Source organism: Gorilla gorilla, chromosome 3 (assembly GCF_029281585.2).
Source record: "Gorilla gorilla gorilla isolate KB3781 chromosome 3, NHGRI_mGorGor1-v2.1_pri, whole genome shotgun sequence".
Taxonomy (NCBI): Eukaryota; Metazoa; Chordata; class Mammalia; order Primates; family Hominidae; genus Gorilla; species Gorilla gorilla.
In genome coordinates, this window is record NC_073227.2 from 190,205,440 (window position 1) to 190,225,543 (window position 20,104).

A 20,104-nucleotide genomic window follows, 5' to 3' on the forward strand; every position below is an offset into this window, starting at 1 on the left:
CTGGCTAGGAAGATGGTAAGGCACTGGAATAAGTTTGTATCAACAAGTTTTTGAAATGTCCTTTAGAAGAGACTTTCTAAAAACCCAGTAGATGACCATTTTCAAAAACTGTTCACCCAGTGTCGTTTCTTACCCAAAACAGTACATGAATATTTTACCTACAAAATCAGTACGTGAATATTTTAACTATAAATAGAAACTCCATTAAAAAATATATAAACTTATTGAAATTTGAAGCATAGCAAGGCTCTTCACTGTTGCAGCATTTGCAAAATGCATCAGAAAAGTATATAAATGCATTTGTTTACATCTGTTTATATATGTCACAATTTTTTAAAAGGGAAATCAGCTGCTGTAGATATGAGCTATTAAAAAATAACCAAAACATGGAAAAACTGACCAGTAATAACTACTTAAGCCACATAATCTTAATGGTAGGGAAGTGAGGGGAAGGGTGGGCAAGGTTGGGGAAGGGTAAGCAAAAATCAGCCACGAAGGAATAAAACACTACACACATGTGCATATGCATGGATACATACACACATACACACACACACACACACACACACACACACACACACAGAGTCCAGATAGATCGACTGACCCACCCATCCATCCATCTATCCAACAGTGCATTAAAACATCCATGTTTTAACAATGGGCATAATAATCTTTCCTAACATTACTTTTTTTTTTTCTTTTTGAGTCAAGAGTCTCGTTCTGTTGCCCAGGCTAGAGTGCAGTGGCGTGATCATGGCTCACTGCAGCCTCGACCTCATGGATTCAAGCGTTCCTCCCCCCTCAGCTTCTGAAGTTGCTGAGAGAGCAGGCACAAGCCACCATGCCAAGCTAATTTTTTTGTTTTTGGTAAAGATGGGGTTTCGCTATGTTGCCCAGGCTGGTCTCAAATTCCTGGGCTCAAGCAATCCTTCCGCCTGAGCCATCCAAAGTTGTGAGACTATAGGCATGAGCCACCATGCCTGGGCTCCTTAAATTTTAAAAATTAGGACTGCACTACAAAGCACATCTAGTTTCCCTTACGGAAAGTCTTAGGAGTCTAAGTCTTTAGTATTATGCTAAATAAATAACTAAATTGAATTTTTTTTAAATTACTTGAGCTATTATTTTCCCCAATCACAGGGAAGGAGGCAGAGAAGGAAGAAAGGGACGGAGGCAGGGAGGGAGAGAGAAAGGGAGAAGGGAGGAAGAAAGCGAGGAAGGGAAGGAGGAAGGAAGGGAGGGAGAAATAGAGGTAGGGAGGGAGTATAGATAATGTTGCTCTCCATTTCCTTTTACAGATGAGGCCCAGAGAAGCTGACTGACTCAACCAGTGTCACACTATAGTTGTAAAACCACAACTATCTTCTGTAGTCACTAATTTATGAACAGCTTGGGTATCTGAAGTTTAAGCCAGCTGTTTAAAACAGAACAAAATGTTCCACGGTATTAACATATAAGTGTTAATTAATTAAATTACCAGACTACATACACACCAATAGTCTGTTTTGTTTGTTCCTTTCCTTCTTTCTTTGTTTTAGAGACAAGGTCTCATTCTGTCACCCAGGCTGGAGTGCAGTGACAAGATCACAGCTCACTGCAGCCTCAAACTCCTGGGCTCAAGCGATCCTCCAGCCTCAGCCTCCTGAGGAGCTGGGACTACAGGTGCATGCCACCATGCCCAGCTAATTAAAAAAAAAAATTTAGAAGGGGGATGGGGATCCCACTATGTTGCTCAGGCTGGTCTCAAACTCCTGGCCACAACTGATCCTCCCACCTTGGCCTCCCAAAGCACTGGGATTACAGATCCCACAAGCCAATCCACTTGCCCCAGAGTTTATTTTACAATATAACTGTGATATGATATTAAAAGTTCTAATTTCTAGAAAGAGGGAAAACTGAAGATACTAATGTTTATTGAGCATGTACTAGGTCTTGGGCATTTGAGATTCCTTATCTCATGTAATCCTCACAAATTTGGAAAGCAGCTCTTCATCATTCTACAAATGAAGAAATTAGGTAAGGAAGTAACTTGCCCAAGAGCCACACAGATAACAAGGAACAGAGGAAGTTCTGCCTGATAATAAACCTCCTGCTTTTCCTATTACCAGACACTTTCTGTCCAGCAGGAATCACAGAGCACACAAAAAGGAACATTCAGAGGAAGAAATTAATTCCTCTGCATTTCCCCTGAACACTTTTGAAAAGTTCTGTACTCTCTGGCATCTCCCCTATGCTTAATGAATCCTGTTTTCTATATCCTGTGCTCATTCACACTGCTCTCAGCTAGCGTAACCTTATGGCCCTGTTCGCCCCAGACAGTCCTGACTTACTCCTGTTGACTCTGCAAAATTATCAACAACATCCTTTTCACTCTCAAAAATGTCCCAGGGTAGAGGATAAACGACACGGTCGCTCTGCCTAAACCCCTCACTACAGCTTCCCCCATCCAGGCTTGCCTGACCTCAAAGAAGCTCAGTTACCTGCCTCCCCGCTCTTTCAGCATAATAAACGCCCTGTCCGTCAAAGTAGGGGTTCTCACATTAGTAAAAAATGAGAAATGAAATATGGTTAGGTAATTCTAAATATGGTTCTAAAGTGCAGGACATTTTAATATGCAGACAATCTCTAATTGTTGGAATTTCAAGCAGTGTAACAACTTTAGATGAAGATAATAATCTGGCAGAACAGGGGTGGATAATTCTAGCAGATGAGATCTAGCAAGCAAACCAGCCCCATTTAGAGCTTAATCCAAAGTCGGGCTCCCTAAACTGTCCTTGCTTTTCTGCTCTACCTCACTTCTAAATCTAACAGTTCATCTGAAGGCTCCTGTGGCAGGCACAGTGTGGGCTTCTAAGAGAACATTAAAGGCAGATTACTGGTGTCAATGGGCAAATGTGAGAGCCACATGTCACCTCAATGCACGAAGATCATATCCAGGTGCCAATCTGAGTTTGTCCTAAATGTTCAATATCAAAGTTGGCTTTTGCTACGGTAATTATTTTTTAAATTTCAGGGCTACAAAAGAACTCAGATATCAGAAAAGCCTCATTTTATAAAAGAGAAAACTATGTCCTACAGAAGAGAAAACACTGGCCTCAAATCACATAGCCAGGACTAGAAAGCAGGTCTCCTCATTCTTTCCACCATATAGGTGATTCTCAGCTTCCACACATCATATATTTTCATGCTTCATATATGGAGACCCAATACTTTTCTGCTGCCAGATTTGAACTTTCTTGGAACAGCTGCTATGTAAACATTTCAAGCTGTCACACTTTGGGGCCTTTAACCAACACTTCAGCTTCAGCAACATCACAGGCTTTGTACAACAGTGTTAACACTTCCAGTGTCTTCTTAATATTTCAGACTTGTTTTACAAAAATGAGTAGAAAAAAGAAAAAGTGCTACTATAGTACAGTTAAGACAGGAATGAAAATAATAACATCTACCAAAGATGGCAAAAATATTTAGCCTCAGACTTCAACTGTGGCAGAAAAAAAGCATATGAAATGCTGAAAAATAATCATCACTGTGCATAAAACACAAGTTCAATAATGGGGAAAAAACTGTTCAAAGATTTTGAAAAAAACTGAAATAATAGAGATTAGTAAACTAAATGTCACTCTGGATAAGGTGGGCAAATGAAAACTTAAGGTCTGAAATCTAGTTTTATTATATAATGTTTATTCTATGTGTTTGTTTTTAAAAACTTTTAAAGTTTTTTAAGGATATTTAAAAACTAAGCAGTTATATAATTAGGAATGTAAGAATATTTTTTAGCTCTACAAGAATTGAATCTCCTTATAACATATCTAATGTTCAGCTTTTCAACATTACTGCTCACATTTCCAGGAACTTTATACAAATGCTAGGGATATTTGTATCCCACACTGACACTCTTACTTACATTGCTACGGTATTATTTTGGGGTACTTCACATAAATTAAAACTAGATATGAAGCATCCTATAGCTAACTTTAGCTTTCTTTCTGTATAAATGTTCATTGCCTAGGACCACTCATTACGCATCAAAATAATGAAAATTCACTCCTGTTCATTCATTCCTGAATTGATAAGCAGTGAAACTACAGTGTTTCAAAAGGATTTTTTCTGGCAAATAATAATAATAATAATAATTTCCTTAATCCTTAAGGAATTTATTTCCTTAGGCTAACAGAAAAATGCTCAACATTGACAGCCCTTGCCTTTCTGCACTACGTAACTTAAAAATTCATTTGTACATCCTCCTACTGCTCACTTTTTTCATGTTTCACAATGCAAATAATCTACTATTTAACTGCTCTGTCAGCCATCTGAAATGGCACCTCCATTCCCTTCCCAGCTACCCTGAAAGAGCCCACTCACACATCTATCTTTAAAATGGCTGTGTTTACAGCCACCCATATGTCACCATTCATGAAGCAACTGCTACCATCCTCTTGACTAGGCATTGGCAGACATATACGCGACAAAAGGATTGCAGAGCCACAAAAAAGGGTGCCTGGGGCTCTGAAATTTTCTTTTTAAGGTTACTACCTTCAGAAGAAACTAAAAATCAAAACTTGTAAAAGAACAGAAGATACATGTACTCTTTATAATAAAAGCTTTGGGAGGGTGAGGGAGTTGAAGTTTCTAAATGAGGGAGCCTTACCAGCAAGGCAGCCTCCAAGCATAATATTTCTATCATATGTACACCTCACTATACTATGTTGCTATGTAAACGAGGCTTGCCTGCTATCTGAGTTCCTCACTATCCATACTATGTCGCTATGTGTAGTATTTCTATCACAAGTACATCTCACTATAATATTTGTGCTAGGTTGCTACAGTATTGTGGATCCTTAGGAAGAATCCTGCCACAGCATGAATTACAAAGTCATTTGCCTTTTGATCTTAAAATTTTAAAGTCTTTTTACATATTGTCTTGGGTTTGCTTAAACTACATTAAGCAATATACTAGAGAGGGGATAGATTAATAAATGGAGTGAGCGTCTGACCAGAGTGGAAAAAAGCAGGCATTCTTCCCAATAGAGTGAGTTAAGGAACGGAGGTGTGCAAAGGAGAGCTGGGGGCTCATGGAATGCTGAGAAAAGACCACAGGCAACAGCAAAATAGTCAGGGGCTTGAACTGACATACTGCCCCTACTCACATGCCTTTTTTGAGCCTCTGATTTTATTCTTTTGCTTTTCTGAGACCAGAGACTTAATTATGGGGCAAAACAAAGCATTTTGAGAAGACAACCCAGAGAAGCAGTTTTAGGAAGGCAATGGAGAAGGACTGCTTTCCTGCTCCCCCTGTCTGTTCTACCGTCTCCCCACTGCGCCTCTTTTAGCCACTTGGAAAGAACAGACCACAGTTGCAGGCCAGGGCAGTGCAAGGTGCTGCAAGGCAGAGAAGTTAACACTCAACACAGGTTCTACAGCAGCTGATGCAAAAGCCAGGGATGAAGTGCTAAAGCCAGAGAGCCAGGGCAGAGGTGGAACTTTTCAAAGAAACTCAAGAACAAGACAGACCTCCAGCTAAAGCAAAACTAGATTTTATCTTTCCTCCCTTTCCCTCGGATTTTCCTTTTCCCTGCCCAGCCAGCAGTAACAGAATAATTTCTCTCCTTCAGTCACCCAAAAGAGAAATATAAATAAATAAATAAGGACTGGAGCAATAGTGATAATAAATGAAGGAAACTGGGACGGGTGGGGGATCAGGGTTGCCAAAGAGATCTGCATCAGGCTACTTTTCACACACAGGAAACCAACATAACTGAGTTCATGTCTGTATTTTATGTAGCTCTACAGCCAAACACTACATCCACTTTATAATCTTTTCTGTATCTTTTCAGTAACTTTGGTTCTCATCATCCCAAATAGAAATGAAATTAAATATACAGCTAAGGATCCCTAGAGAGGCTGGTACTCACTTCACTCACTTATTCACTCATTTATTCAACAAACCTCTTGTGAGTGTGTACTCTGTGCCAGACACTACAAAGGGCTCTGAAAAGTCAAAGATGGACCAAACTCAGCCCCCTCACCACCCCCATTCCCACAACCACTCTGCATGGAGCTTAGGTCCCTATGGCTCCGCATCTTTGAGCTGAAGAAATGAAGCCCAGAGAAACCCCACAGCCAGCCCATGGCAGTGTTGGAACCAGAGGCCACAACTTCTGACCTCCAAACCACACTCTTCCCCATACATCAAGCTCAGGAGAGTCTGCTTTCCTGGTCCACTGTCATTGTAATGGAGCTTTATTTGTCCTCTTTTTGTCAAAACAAAATAGGAAGCACGGACAGTGAGGAAAGAATAACCTCTGCCAGCTGCAACTGAGAAAAGATTCCCCTGCTAAAAGCAACATGAGGTCCCAGGGAAAATGTTTGTCACTTAAGTCAACTGCAGGTAAGGGAAGGAAGCATTTGGAATCAGAAATTGGACAAGTTATTTAAAGTCTTTCAGCCACCCCTCCTACATCCATGAAATAAGAATAATAATGTATAGTGAGCTGTAAACATGCCAACTGCACTCCGACCTGGGCAGAAGTGAGACCATCTCAAAAAAAAAAAAAGAATGCATAATAGCTTCTTATAGATCAATGTGAGTAGATACGGAAGCTATCCAAGTTTTATCATTAAATTAAAAACCTCAAGTTGCAGAACTGCATATACAATGTGATTCCATTTCTATTCAATTTTTTTGTCTGAAAGAAAACACAAAAAAACCTTGTGACAGTGGTTACCCCTAGAGATTAGGAACAAAGGAGTAGAGATATTGGAAGCCTTGATTTTCTCCTTTACATCATCTTCTACTATTACATTTCTTACCATAAGCATGTATTATTTTTAATTTTTAAAACAAAGAAAAATACTATGAGTATTTTTCTTACACTGAGTATTTTTTAAACAGAAAGAAAAATGCTATGAGAAAACTACTATGAAGAAAAATTCTGAGTAAAAATACTATGAGAAAAATACTATGAAAAATTAAATGAATGGTACACATAATTAGTACACTTTTCTATATGTATATTATACATCAATAAAGAGTTTTTTCAAAAACTGGAGTAGGTCTATGTGCTTAAACATGAAGAGATTTCATAGATATAGTAAATGAATTAGCAAATCATTGAATCTCCAGAGCATGAAATTCTAGTTCTGCAAAAAATCAAGAAACTATATGCATACACATATAAATGTATATGAAAAGATCTGCAAGTATATACACACTTAATAACATATTCTTCTATATGGTTGAATTTTTTTTTACAACCAGAATGCTTTTACACACATTTTCAAATCTACATTCTTTTTCATTTTAAAAATGATAACACTTAGGCTGGGTGCCGCAGCTCACGCCTGTAATCCCAGCACTTTGGGAGGCTAAGGTGGGTGGATCACTTGAGGTCAGGAGTTGGAGACCAGCCTGGCCAACATGGTGAAAACCCACCTCTACTAAAAGTACAAAAATTAGCCAGGCATGGTGGTAGGCGCCTGTAATCCCAGCTACTTGGGAGGCTGAGGTGGGAGAATCACTTGAACCCAGGAGGCTGAGGTTGCAGTGAGCCGAGATCTCACCATCGCCCTCCAGCCTGGGTGACAGAGTGAGACTCTGTCTCAAAAAAAATAAATAAATAAAATGATAACACTTGACCCCAGAAAGCTGTTGTGAGGTTTACATGATTATGGTTACATGACACTTTATGTGATATAAAAAAGAATCATTACTTTTTTAAAAAAATTATCAATTAGTATGCACCACAGACCCCCTTTCCCATACCTGCCTTCTACCCCGTTCAAGATCTCATCTCCGAGCCTCACCATCAAGCCTAGCTCAGGAATGAAGTAAAGGTCAGGGATGGGGCAGACATGAAGCCTGGAGTAAGGATCAAGGATGGATAAAATAAGAGGTCAAGCATGCAACAAACATGGTTTAGCCAAAACAAACAAACAAACAAACAAAACCCACCTCTTCCGTTTTAATTCAATCATTCTGAAACACACAGAAACATTTCCCTCATCCAAACCACCACATTAAATGTCTTGCTTGGGTCCGGTATGAGTTAATACACATCCTCATCCCCATCTGTGAGAAGACAACAATTCCTTTGTCCGTCAGTGTTTGTAGTGAACCTTACACGCCAGGGGAGCATGTCCCAACCACTCTGGTCCACACTTGGTATTCTTTGACCATGCACTTAATCCAAGGACCACGAACTACAAAAAAGAACCCCATCATAGATAGAGACTTATTCTATATCTTATCCCACCCCCTGATGCTTCACTATCTGCTGCCTTACTTGTTGTTTCTTGTGTGTTACCTCCCCCAAATGTAAACTTTTTCAACAGCAACATGCATTAATGTCATCTTTGATCTAGTATAGATTATTGAACATAACTGGACCTGAAATCTCTCTACAGGTGCTTGTTCATAGATGGATGTCAAAGATGTCCCACGGCACAGTTCACAGCTGGCAGTTGCTTTCCACACCAAACCTGGAGCAACTCAGTTGTCCTAACTTTCTCCCACTACTTCCTTCAATTCTTTCTGCCAATGCCATTCCTTGGAATAAAGCCTAGAATGCCTTACTAGGGTGCTACTTAGCCCTGGAAAGCACCAAGTAAGGATCTGTATCTGGTTTGTCCATCATTACCTATCCCTTGAGTAATGCCTTAGGTACTACTGAGTCCTGGAAAGCACTCTCTCCAGACTCCAGCTACAGATCAATCCAATTTGTCAGAGATAAGAAAGTAGTAGTTTTCCCCTCTCAATATTTCCTCCATTTCCTCCAGAACTTTCTGTGCATCTGGTATATTGTCACATAAACTTCAACTTCCTTATAACATGCCTGTCTATTTTAAGAAATTATGCCAGGCAATGTGGGTAGTTGAGGGAGTAGGGAGGGGCTGAACAGCTTCTCAAAGGTATTCCATGACAGAACACAGAAGGCTGGACCACTGCCAGTTTCTGGGGAAACCAGGACTGAAGGGATTGGCAGTGGACCGAGAGGCCACTCAAGGGGCTGACCTTTAGGAGTGTGTCTACAGTCAGAGTACAAGTCGGCTAGGGCTACCACATCCAAGGACACAGACTGGGTGACTTAAACAACAAAAATGTATTTCCTCACAGTTCTGGAGGCTGGAAGTCCAAGATCAAGGTGTCAGTGGGGTTGGCTTCCTTTGAAGGCAACTCTCCTTGGTTGGTAAGTGGCATCTTCTCCATGTGTCTTCACATGGTCTTCCCTGTGTGTCTGCATCCTCATCTCCTCTTCCTATAAGAACACTGGTCTTATGGATTAGGGCCCATGCATGTGACCTCATTTTACCCTAACCCCCTCTTTAAAGGTCCTATCCCCAAATATGGCCACATTGTGAGGTACTAGGAGTCAGAACTTCAACGTAGCAATGTTGGGGGACATAATTCAGCCCCTAACAGTCAGCAATACGGAAAGAGGGAGAAAGGAGGTATGACTGTGCTATGGAGAAATGAAAGCAGACACAGCATTTACAGGGGAAAATAAATTTCATGTGTGTTCCCTCATATCTAGAATTCCCTACCTTTCTTTCCCGATCTCTCCATTCTTTGACACAAGCTCCAATCCCGTATCTGTTCTGAAGCCCTGCTAATCGTCTCAGTCCCAATGGTCCCTCTTTCTTATCCCAAATGCAGAGCACTTCCTATCTATCCTACCCATCTGACCCTTCACCCTACGTGGCCCTTGGGGCAGTTCTTGATGCCTTCTACATTATCAAATTTGAGGCCTCATCTTACACCATCCCTGTGGCTTGCCTAGTTCACACTTACCTTCTGTCAGTTCTTCCTAGGAGGCACACCCCTTCCTGCTTAGGTCAGCCCCTTTGAAATATTCTTCCCCTCTGCCCCTTCCCTGCCCAGCCCCCATTCCCTAATTAATATCATTTCACCCTTAAGATCTCAGCTCAGATGCCTCTTCCTCAGGAAGCTTTTGAAGATCACACACACAATTCACCCTCACGCTAAATGCAGGTCTTTCTTCTATCCTCTCCCCTAGCTTTGTGTCTTAGAACTTACTTAATTACATGCCTGCATTGTTATTATTTTATTAATGTGTCTCTCCCACAAGATGGACTACACATTCAAAACCTAATGTGTCTCTCCCACAAGATGGACTACACATTCAAAAGCTAAGAATGGTTTGTCTACCATTACCTATCCAGCAGCTAGTGTAGTGCCTGGCACCTAATGAGTGCTTAAGAAGTATTTATTAAATAAAGCAACGAATAAACTAAGTATAAATTAGTATAAATCAGTATAATGAGTGCTTAAGAAGTATTTATTAAATAAAGCAACGAATAAACTAAGTATAAATTAGTATAAATCAGGGGGTCTCATGTGATCTATTTTTTGGATGAATAAATTTGCTGTGAAGTAGAGGCATCATGACATCATTAGGTAATGATATCTAAACAGAAACATGCACAGATATTAAGAGAACTTAATGTTAAGAGATATTAAGAGAACTTAAAAGCATTTTTTTTTTAGATGGAGTTTCGCTCTTTTTGGCCAGACTGGAGTGCAAGGGTGCGATCTCAGCTCACTGTAACCTCTGCCTCCCAGGTTCAAGCGATTCTCCAGCCTCGGCCTCCCAAGTAGCTGGGGTTATAGGCACGTGCCACCACACCCGGCTAATTTTGTATTTTTAGTAAAGACGGGGTTTCACCATGTTGACCACGGTGGTCTGGAACTCCTGACCTCAAGTGATCCACCCACCTCCTTGGCCTCCCAAACTGCTGGGATTATAGGCGTGAGCCACCACACCTGGCCAGTTTAAGAGAATATTAAAGAGAAGTTAATATCTATGCATATTTATGTTTACATATCATTACTTAATGATTCCTTAAATCATTGGAACTGTGCATAAAAAGCAGAAACTATTAGGTCTAAATTCTATAGGAACTACTTAAAAACCATGCTTTCCTTATCTAATTTATATATATGCATTTTAACTTCTGCAGCTACATTTCTTAGGCCATTGACAGGTATCAGCAGTGTCCCTCTCCCTATGGCTCATTCCACTGCTTGACTTTGGCCTAAAACCAACAGGAATTCTTTACTTAGAGGTAAAAAACTGATGGATTCCCATGGTGATTCCAATCCCACACTCTCCTTTTCTCCTTCAAATTAGGCAGGAAACACTAAAATTTTGGGAACAAGATGTGCGTCACACATTGGAAATGTTCAAATCTGTTGATAACATTCAATATACTTTGGCTAAACGCATGAGGAGGCCACATGGTCACAGCCTAACCAAACACAGAACATAACTAATAAACTGAAGCAACATTCCACGTTATCACTTTCAGCTTTGCACAACATATGGAAACAGGCTCACTGCACCACTTGGTTGTGTCAGAACACTTAAGGGAGGAGGATGCACATTTGGGATTTATTACAGTCACTCACCTAAGGGAAGTGTCCAAAGAAGTGCCTTACAATATCCATGTGGCTTCATGTTACAGAATTCTCACTCTTAAAAGGAGTCTTTTCTAGAAATGTATTGATCTTTCAGGTGTTTGAACTATATGTATGGCCCTGACTGTTCTGAATATTTGAAAGCAAAAGGTACTAGTAACTTATTGAGAAACCTGTTTTTAAAAAAAGGGGGGTGGGGGGCAGGGGATGGGGGAGGGTTAGCAGGGGGAGGGGTCTTGCTATGTTGTCTAGGCTAGACTTGAACTCCTGGGCTCAAGTGATCCTCCGGCCCCAGCCTCTGGAGTAGCTAGGACTACAGATGCAAGTAGCTAGGGGCTAGAGGCGAGTGCCAGAGTACCTGGCTCGAAAAACTATTTTAAACTAGAAAAAAGGCTGTTCTTTTTCTAAGTATTGCATCAATTGCATCAACTCAGACTACTGAATAGGTTTGTTTTTGTCCTCCATCCTCCCCCAACAAAGTGACAGACATATTTCCTGTTCCATCCACCTCAACTATTTTATCCCAGTTATAAGGCTCAAGTTTAGTTGAGTTTCTTGGCAAGTAATTTTTCTCATGCTAAAGAAGAAACATGAAGTAAATTAGGAAAAGCATATAAACCAGAAAAATAATACTAACATGATCAAAATCTCCAAATAATTTACCTAAGAAGTTCAATTTTGGGAGCTTAGCAGTTCAAATAAATGAGAATTACATAGTCAATTTCCATGTTAGCAAGAAAACTTAAAATTCAAAAGACATTAAGTTGAGTGTTTGAGCCTCTCCTTAAATTCCTCTTTATCGGTGAACAAACATTCAATGCATTCCTCACAACAGGTAAGGCAGTGTCAACAACTAAGATACAGTATTCCAGGAAGCCATGCCTTCCCTAGTCTAATTAACAGGGAAACAAAACCTTTCCAAAGATGCGAATCTACACCTTTATTAAGCTAAACAGACCTACATCAGGTGTCTCAGAAATTATCAACTTGATCACTGGTTCTGGGATTAAAATATTCGAGTCCAAATAAGTAAACTCCATAAAATAAAGGAAATCTAAGAAAAGCACTGTAAGCAGATCAGTTTCACAACATGTGGGCTCCAAATAAGGAAAAGAAAACCTCCCTATCCCAAAGTTCTCACTATCTTTAAATAAATAAATATGTCAAAAGAAACCTGGCAGCCTTAATGATGAAATTGTTTTCTGATCAGGTTTTCTAGTGATTAAAATGGTCTATATACTTAAATACTTCCTATCATTTACAAAAGATGAGCCTGAGAAAGAAGTAGGAAAACTATTCTGTTAAAACTGCCTGGTATCCACATCTGCGAATTATGGGATCTAACGCTATCCCAATGGGCAGTTCCTGTATTAAATGAAAGACATCACTTTTGAGTGCTTACTGAAGACATTTGAAAGAAATATTCTCATCTAGATTAATTGTTCTTTAAAAGCAGATTTTACCAGTTTGGCCAATAATTTAGAATTCCTTCTTCTTACAAAAATGAAGTTGTTTTAATTACTGATGCTCTTGACTACTTTTTATTTTTGCAAAAATGAGAAAGCACATTTTATCAGGAATCCATCACCTGCAACATAATTTATATTTATTAGAAATACCTACATTTCTAATAAATATAGATTATTTATATATATTTCTAATAAATACAGAAATTTTGTGTGACAGTTGTGGTAGCTGTCCAAATAATTAGCTTCATCTAAAATTATTTCAGCCCAAACTCAAATCCCAAGAAAAATCATTTCGATGGAAATACTTCATTTCATTCACTATAAAGCCCAACATAAAGCTAGATGTTTTAGTGTAGTACTAAGTGACATTTTGTTGCTACAGCAACGAAACTCTGCTACCTGTAGCCATGATTTGTTAAGAATTCCACCGAGTAAATTCTGTGCTGTGTATTCATAAAACCAATAGAATGATTCTAAGCAACATAAAAATTAAGGCTTGATTTCCTATTTATGATTTACCCACACACATACTTACAACATATATACTACATATGTACTACATACTTGTAATTATGACTCTCAGCCCCATCAAAATGATAAAATACGAAATTTCCATTTTAAAATGGGCACAGAACAAAAGCTGGTTTAGATTTCATTCACTAATTGCTACTTGTTTCCCAAAATTTATCTTAAAAGATAACAGAGACTATCTAGAGATAATTTTCAAAACAATAAAATTTATTATTTATATCCAATCTTATTCCAAGATGGGGGAAAAAATATTCAGAGGTATAATCTATCTGTTCCAGTATGTATGGTTTCCTAAGCAATGAGTTGACTTCGAAAACACCAAGCTAAAGAATAAAGAAAAAATGTGGACATTACCACCTTTATTCACCAAACTACCTCTGTAGGCTACTTACCCTCACTGGGGGGCTCCAGGCTTGCACCCGAGGCTGCTGTCCACCCTGGGAGCTCTGCAGATCTTTTGAGCTACAATTAGCCACAGTGCTGCTCTGAGACCTTAATGCATTTGTGCAGTTGGTCCCACTTCCCCCACCAGGACCAGGTTTCCAAGGCCTCTGTTTGATGCCATCCAGAAGTCTGACCAGCAAGATGTTACTGGGAAGCTCCTCGACACCCGAGCCAACAAGAGTCCTGCACTCGGGACATCTGAGTTCATTTCGAGAACCTACGATCCCCAGCAAACATCGCTTGCAAAACGTATGCTGGCAAGGCAAGACCTTCGCAGAAGCATCAAGGCGCTCTAGACACACCGGACACTCCAAAAGATCCAACAAGGCTGATTCATCCATTTTTATCTACTTTACTGAGTAAAAATCTTCAGAAATGTTCATAGTTGTGTGCATCCCTTAAAATGACTCATGTAACATCCATTTCAGACTTTGCTCTAGAGTCATGGGGAAAGGGGGGAAAAGAGAACATGAGTGTTGTTATCCAGGGAAAAAGTTCACAAAGGAGCCAAGAATCAAAAAGTACCCAAAAGTACACTATTCCCTGTCTGAATAGTGTAGCTTTGCTTTGGAATGTGGGTTCCTAAACTCCAAAGTCAACAACTGAAAACAAAACAGGCTTTCTAAACAACGCAAAATTAACCCCTAAAGATATCTAGGGATTCACTGGGCAAACACAAGGCACAGAGTATTACATAATTCCCGCAGAAGGATTTATGAAGTGCAATAAGGAACATAATTTCTTAAGCTCTGAAAGTGGTATCAGCTGCCTTAATAAAGTCTTCAACTCATAGGAGAAGCTGACAGAAGCCATTGAAAGTTTCCTCTACCTGAAATTTACTTTTATATCCAACTAAATTCCCTTTTTTAAGCCACTTTAGCGTTTAAGAAACCATGCCTCATGTGATCGCTCGTGGTAAATGATCCCAATATTAAATACATATGTTTCTTCGCTGTTCTTAAAAATAGAACTGTTTAATTTTGCCCAACCAAAAAGAGCTGAAGGTTGACAATTCTAAAAGACACAGATTTGCTTGAAAGCAGCTAAAACAGAAAAGCGCCCTTCAGGGCAGTAGTTGATAAACTCCGAAACACATTTCTGAACGGCCTGTCCTAATCCCATTCAGAAAAGCTGGCAAAATTATCACCAAAAGAATTCGACAATGGAATGTTGGACTGGAAACTGTGGGCATATGAAAATGAGGCCATTCAGGAAAAAGCAAGCCACTTACTGCGCCGCTCTCCCCCCACCGCCAAAATAAATGTAAAAGTGAATGCCCAGGAGAACGGGAGTAAAAAGATTTGGCTGGGAGCATTAACAGCTGTTCTTGACAAAGCCGGAGCGGGGGAGCCCCAGGGCTGCACCCCCGCTCCCACGGCGCGGAGCACAGGTACTCCCAAGCCCGCAGGGAGGCGCGGCGGCCGCTCGCCGCAGACACACCCCGGGGCCAGGTGTCGGCGGCACCCGGCAGGAGCCGGTCGCGGCCTGGGGCTGCGGCCCGGCCGGTCCCGGCGTGGGGATCTCACCTACAGCCTCCCTCATCTCCGCCTCCCTTTAGCTCAGGCCGGGGACACAAATCCCTCTACACGACTGCGGGAAGTTTTCAAGGACTTAAAAATAAATGCGCAGGCTTAAGTTGCGAAACTCAGCCCCACAGAGTGCCACGGGGAAGCAGCTTTCTAGCCCAGCCGAGATAAGGCGACAGTCCCCAGAGAGACCGCGCCATCCGGGAAGCAGGGGGTGCTGGGCTGCGCCCGGGGAGACCGCGGCACGGAGCCCTGGCAGCTTCCTGCCCGGAGAAGGCAGAGGCCGCGGGCTGCTCCGCTTCCGCAGGTCCTGATTCCCGGCCCACGGGGACCCGAGGGCGAGGGTAGAGAGAGACCGACCCAGGGCGGGGATGGGGGAATGCCGAGACCACCGCCTTCTCCGCGGCTAGGGGTCCGCCGACGCTGGGTCCCCGTCGACCCCGAGCCGGCCGCGCGCCCTACCTCGCGCCTCGGCTCCTCCTCTTTGTTCGCGGCCCCGCAGCGGCTGCGGCGGCTGATGCAGATGCGGCCCCACCGCGCTCGCCGCTCGCAGTGTCTCTGACGCCGCGGCGGCACCGGGAGACTCCTCTCTGCTGCCCCCCTCACGCGCGCACACACACCACGCCGCCGCCGCCGCCTCCCACTTTCCCAGCCAAGGAGGGCGGAGGAAGAGAAGGAGGAGGCCGGGCCGCAGCCGGCGCCCGGGGCGCAAGGGGGCGGCTCCGCGCCACAGCGCCTTCCCAGGGAGCGGGCGCGGCACCTCTCGGAGCCACCCGCCGCCGCGCCGGCCTCCCGCGCTGAGGTGACCTGCGCCCAGTACCCCGCCGGAGCCCGGGGGCGGGATTGGGGCGGCGGCCTGAGGGGGCGCTGCAAGAGCCTAGAGGATGGGGAGCGGGGCCCCCAGGGGACTACGAGGGGAAGGCTCGGGGACGGACGCCTCCTCCCTGAGGAGAACGCGCCTGAAAAATGGAGCCACCGGACGGGGAGGCGGCGGGAGTGGAGGCTGGGGGAAGCAGGAAGAAGCCCCGGGACAGGGTCCCGCCGCCTCCTCCTCCCCCCGGCGGGGCTGGGCGCCCTGGACGGACCCTTCCTCCCCAGGCTGGGCGAGTCGCGGCGCGGGAGGGGCTGGGTCCGCGGAGGCGGCGGGAGCAGCCCTGGCGGGAACCGATCCCGCTGCGCTTTGCATCTGGTTGCCCACCCCGGACACTTACTTGGTAGAGTCGGAGCGAAGTGTTGCCCCTTAGGGCCGAGAGCGGCGTGGTGAATCGATGGGGACAGTGCCGCGGCCACCTGTCCGCACCCAGCCATCAGTCACCCCAGGACCCAAACCGGAGCAAGCCTGGAGGACCGCTGACCCAAAAGCCCAAGACTAGGAAAACGGTAGTACGGACTTCCAACCCAGGCTCGAGGGCTCTGTTATCCCTGCCCTAAGTGGGGATGATTGAGTCTGACCTCAGGTGGGCTGGCACCGCAAAGCACGCTGAGAGGCGCCTCTTTTATCTGAGCCTGGGTGGCTGCCATCATCGCAGTAATCTTTGTTTTTGTTGCCCCAAGCACACACCTGTAAACCGAAGTGGAGTTTTGAAAAACATCTTGTCCATAGGTTTTGAGGTTTTTTAGTCTCGATTTAGTGGAGAAGCAAATTAAAATTTTGTCACTGATCTAAAGTTGACATTACTATATTTGCATTTACCATCAATTTACAAAAAGTTATCCCAAATACCCTTCCTCAAAGGTGGGCAGAAACTAGGTGGTTATAAGAAGAAAGGGTTACAACAGATGATGCAAGAAATCTCTGCCCAGCCACCAACTAGGTTTATGATTTGACGAGGAGTCTCAGTTTATCCTCTAGTCTCCAGCTAGGGCCACAGCTAAACCATTCAAGACATAAGGATCACATAAGCCTGAAAAAATTATGACAGCTAACAATGATCACTCACTGTAAATCAGGCACTGTGCTGAACATTTTTCATGCATCAGTTCAATTCTCACAGCAACCCTCTATGTCATCTTTTCTCAGTCTTGTTCTAAATAGATTCATATGCTGAGAGTCATAATGTATGAAAACCAAAAATAATAGCCCACTTCCCCTTCCATTAGAAGTGAGCAAATACATGGGCATTTGAGCTGAGAAAGACGACGGAAGGAATGAATGGAATGGAGAATTTCTAGTCCAGTTTGCAAACTGAAAGTTACTACTTAGTTCTGCATGTGGAACTGGGCAGATAGATGAAGATGAGGCTGACCAGAAGATTACAGTCAATAAACAGATAGGGATTATTTGCAGTTATTAAAACTGAAGCTCAAATAGGTTAACTTTCCCCTGGTCACACAGTAGGTAATGTTGAACCAAGACTCAGTCCCAGCTCTCTGGATTCCAAGTCCAGTTCTCTTTCCACCATTCCAAGGCCCTGTCTTTTGCACAGGACCGTCATATCCCCACCCTAGGCAAAGCAAAGCAGTGTGTCTCTTCCCAAGGGAAAGAAGAAACTGTTAATCATGTAATTACTCGAAAGCAAGGGACAGTTTTTATTGTGTTCTTATTTTGGTTTCCTGTGTATTTTTAGAGAGCAGCACACAAGGTCATAGGTAGAATGGTGCAGCTCTTGAAACTCCCGGCAAAAGAAAATCAATAGTCACACCCATTTTCTTTTCTTTTTTTTTTTTTTTTTTTTTTTGAGACGGAGTTTCATTCTTATTGCCCAGGCTGGCACCCACCACACCCGGCTAATTTTGTATTTTTAGTAGAGACGGGGTTTCTCTATGTTGGTCAGGCTGGTCTCAAACTCCTGTGACCTCAGGTGATCTGCCCGCCTCAGCCTTCCAAAGTGCTGGGATTACAGGCGTGAGCTACGGTGCCTGGCCACACCCGTTTTCAAAGAACTGAAGACAGTGTGTCCCAAGACTGCAGTGGTCAAAGAATCTGGCATACATCTCATGAATATTATCTGGGATGTGGCTGCAGTTCTTTGAATGCCCCTGGTGCATGTTCTATAGTTTTTAGAACACAACACTTTTATTAGCTTTAGTTACTCCAGCTGTAAAGTGAAGTTTTAGGCAAGTTACTTTAGCCTCCTGAGCCATTTTCTGTCAAGTGGTGAAAAAAAAAATATCTTTCTCAGAGTGTTGTGGGATGACTAGATGAGACAACATGCTGGTTCTTTGTAGTCTGTATATCTATTAAAGTCAGATAGCATCATTATCATAATCTGCCAAGAATCACCGAGGCAGTTATTCTGGGCAAAGTCCTTTCTTCCCAGGGTCTTAAAAAAGTTTGGGACAGGCCAGGCACGGTCGCTCACACCTGTAATCCCAGCACTTCGGGAGGCCGAGGCAGGTGGATCACCTGAGGTCAGGAGTTCAAGACCAGCCTGGCCAACATGGTGAAAACCTGTCTCTAGTAAGAATACAAAAAAAAAAAAAAAAAAAAAATTAGCCAAGCATGGTGGCAGGCACCTGTAATCACAGCTACTTGGGAGGCTGAGGCAGGAGAATTGCTTGAACCTGGGAGGTGGAGGTTGCAGTGAGCCGAGATTGCGCCACTGCACTCCAGTCTGGGTGACAAAGCAAGACTCTGTCTCGAATAAATAAATAAGTTTGGTATAATTCTAGTAATTGCAAAGTCCTGTCAATACTATAGGGAAAGGCGCAGTTGGGGAAGAGAAGCATGTTCATCTTTTCATGTCTGGGAACTGAACATGAAGGAAGGAATGTAAGCATGTTGTGCTTAAGATCCCTGTGACTTTGAGTAGAACCATGAAAAACATAAAACACACCCTGTGACCTAATAATGATAGCTTGCGTTTACACAGTTCTTATCCTCCCAAGACTTCAAAGGACTTTCATATATATTATCTCATCTGTCTTCTCAGCATCCCTCAGAAGCGGTAAAAACAGATATGATTATTTCCATGTAGACGGGAAAAAACAAGATGTAGATAAGTTATTGCTCTAAGTGGTGACAAAAATCAGGTACTTAAATATCCAATCCAGAGCACTCTTTGGTAAACTTTGGTACTATGCTTTCACACGGATATATATACATGTGTCTGATTATCATTTTCCTTCAAACCTTGTTTCTTCTCCAGTTGCCATGATATTGGTAAATGATAGCACTCTTCATTCAGTTGTTCAAACTAGAAACCTAGGGGTCATCTTTGATTTCCCTTTTCCTCTCCATCAATTCTGCTAGCTTCTCCCAAAATATATTTCAATTTATACCCACTTTCCTTTGCCTCCAGTGCAAGTTTATTTAAGCCACCATCACCCTTTGTCTCTGTCCGTCCCAAACCAGCCTCTCTGTTTCCACTCTTGTCCCCATAATCTCGCCCAGAATGTAGTAACATTCAGAGTGAGCAACAAAAAATGCATAACATATCAGTTACTACATTGCTCCAAATTCATCAATTACTTCCCATCATGCCTGAAATTTACAGTCAAACATAGTCTTTGTCTTACAAGACTCACTGCCACTTGGACCCTGCACCACTGCATCCCAGTATAGTACTCTTTCTGTCTTCTTTGCAGCACTTTTTGCTAATTTTTTTGATTCCTTATTTATTGCCTATCTTCTTTACCTGAATATAAGTTCCCTGAAGTCAGTGACTGGGTCTGTCTTCTTTACCATTACGTCCTTCACAGCCAACACATAGTGGGTTCCAGTAACTAATTCTCAAATAAGGAGTTAATCAAGTATA

At 42.6% G+C, this 20,104-nt stretch overlaps 1 protein-coding gene across 1 annotated transcript in view; it reads right to left on the reverse strand.

The window, feature by feature from the left end:
- SH3RF1 (SH3 domain containing ring finger 1) overlaps positions 1-16,220 on the reverse strand; it is a 176,507-nt gene extending 160,287 nt beyond the window's left edge. The window contains exons 1-2 of the mRNA XM_004040605.4: positions 15,870-16,220; positions 13,830-14,317 (exon numbers count right to left, since the gene is read on the reverse strand). Coding sequence (XP_004040653.1) covers positions 13,830-14,222 — 393 coding nt within the window. The 5' untranslated portion in view covers positions 14,223-14,317; positions 15,870-16,220. The remainder of the gene's footprint in view (positions 1-13,829; positions 14,318-15,869) is intronic.
- Between the last annotated feature and the right edge of the window lie 3,884 nt (positions 16,221-20,104).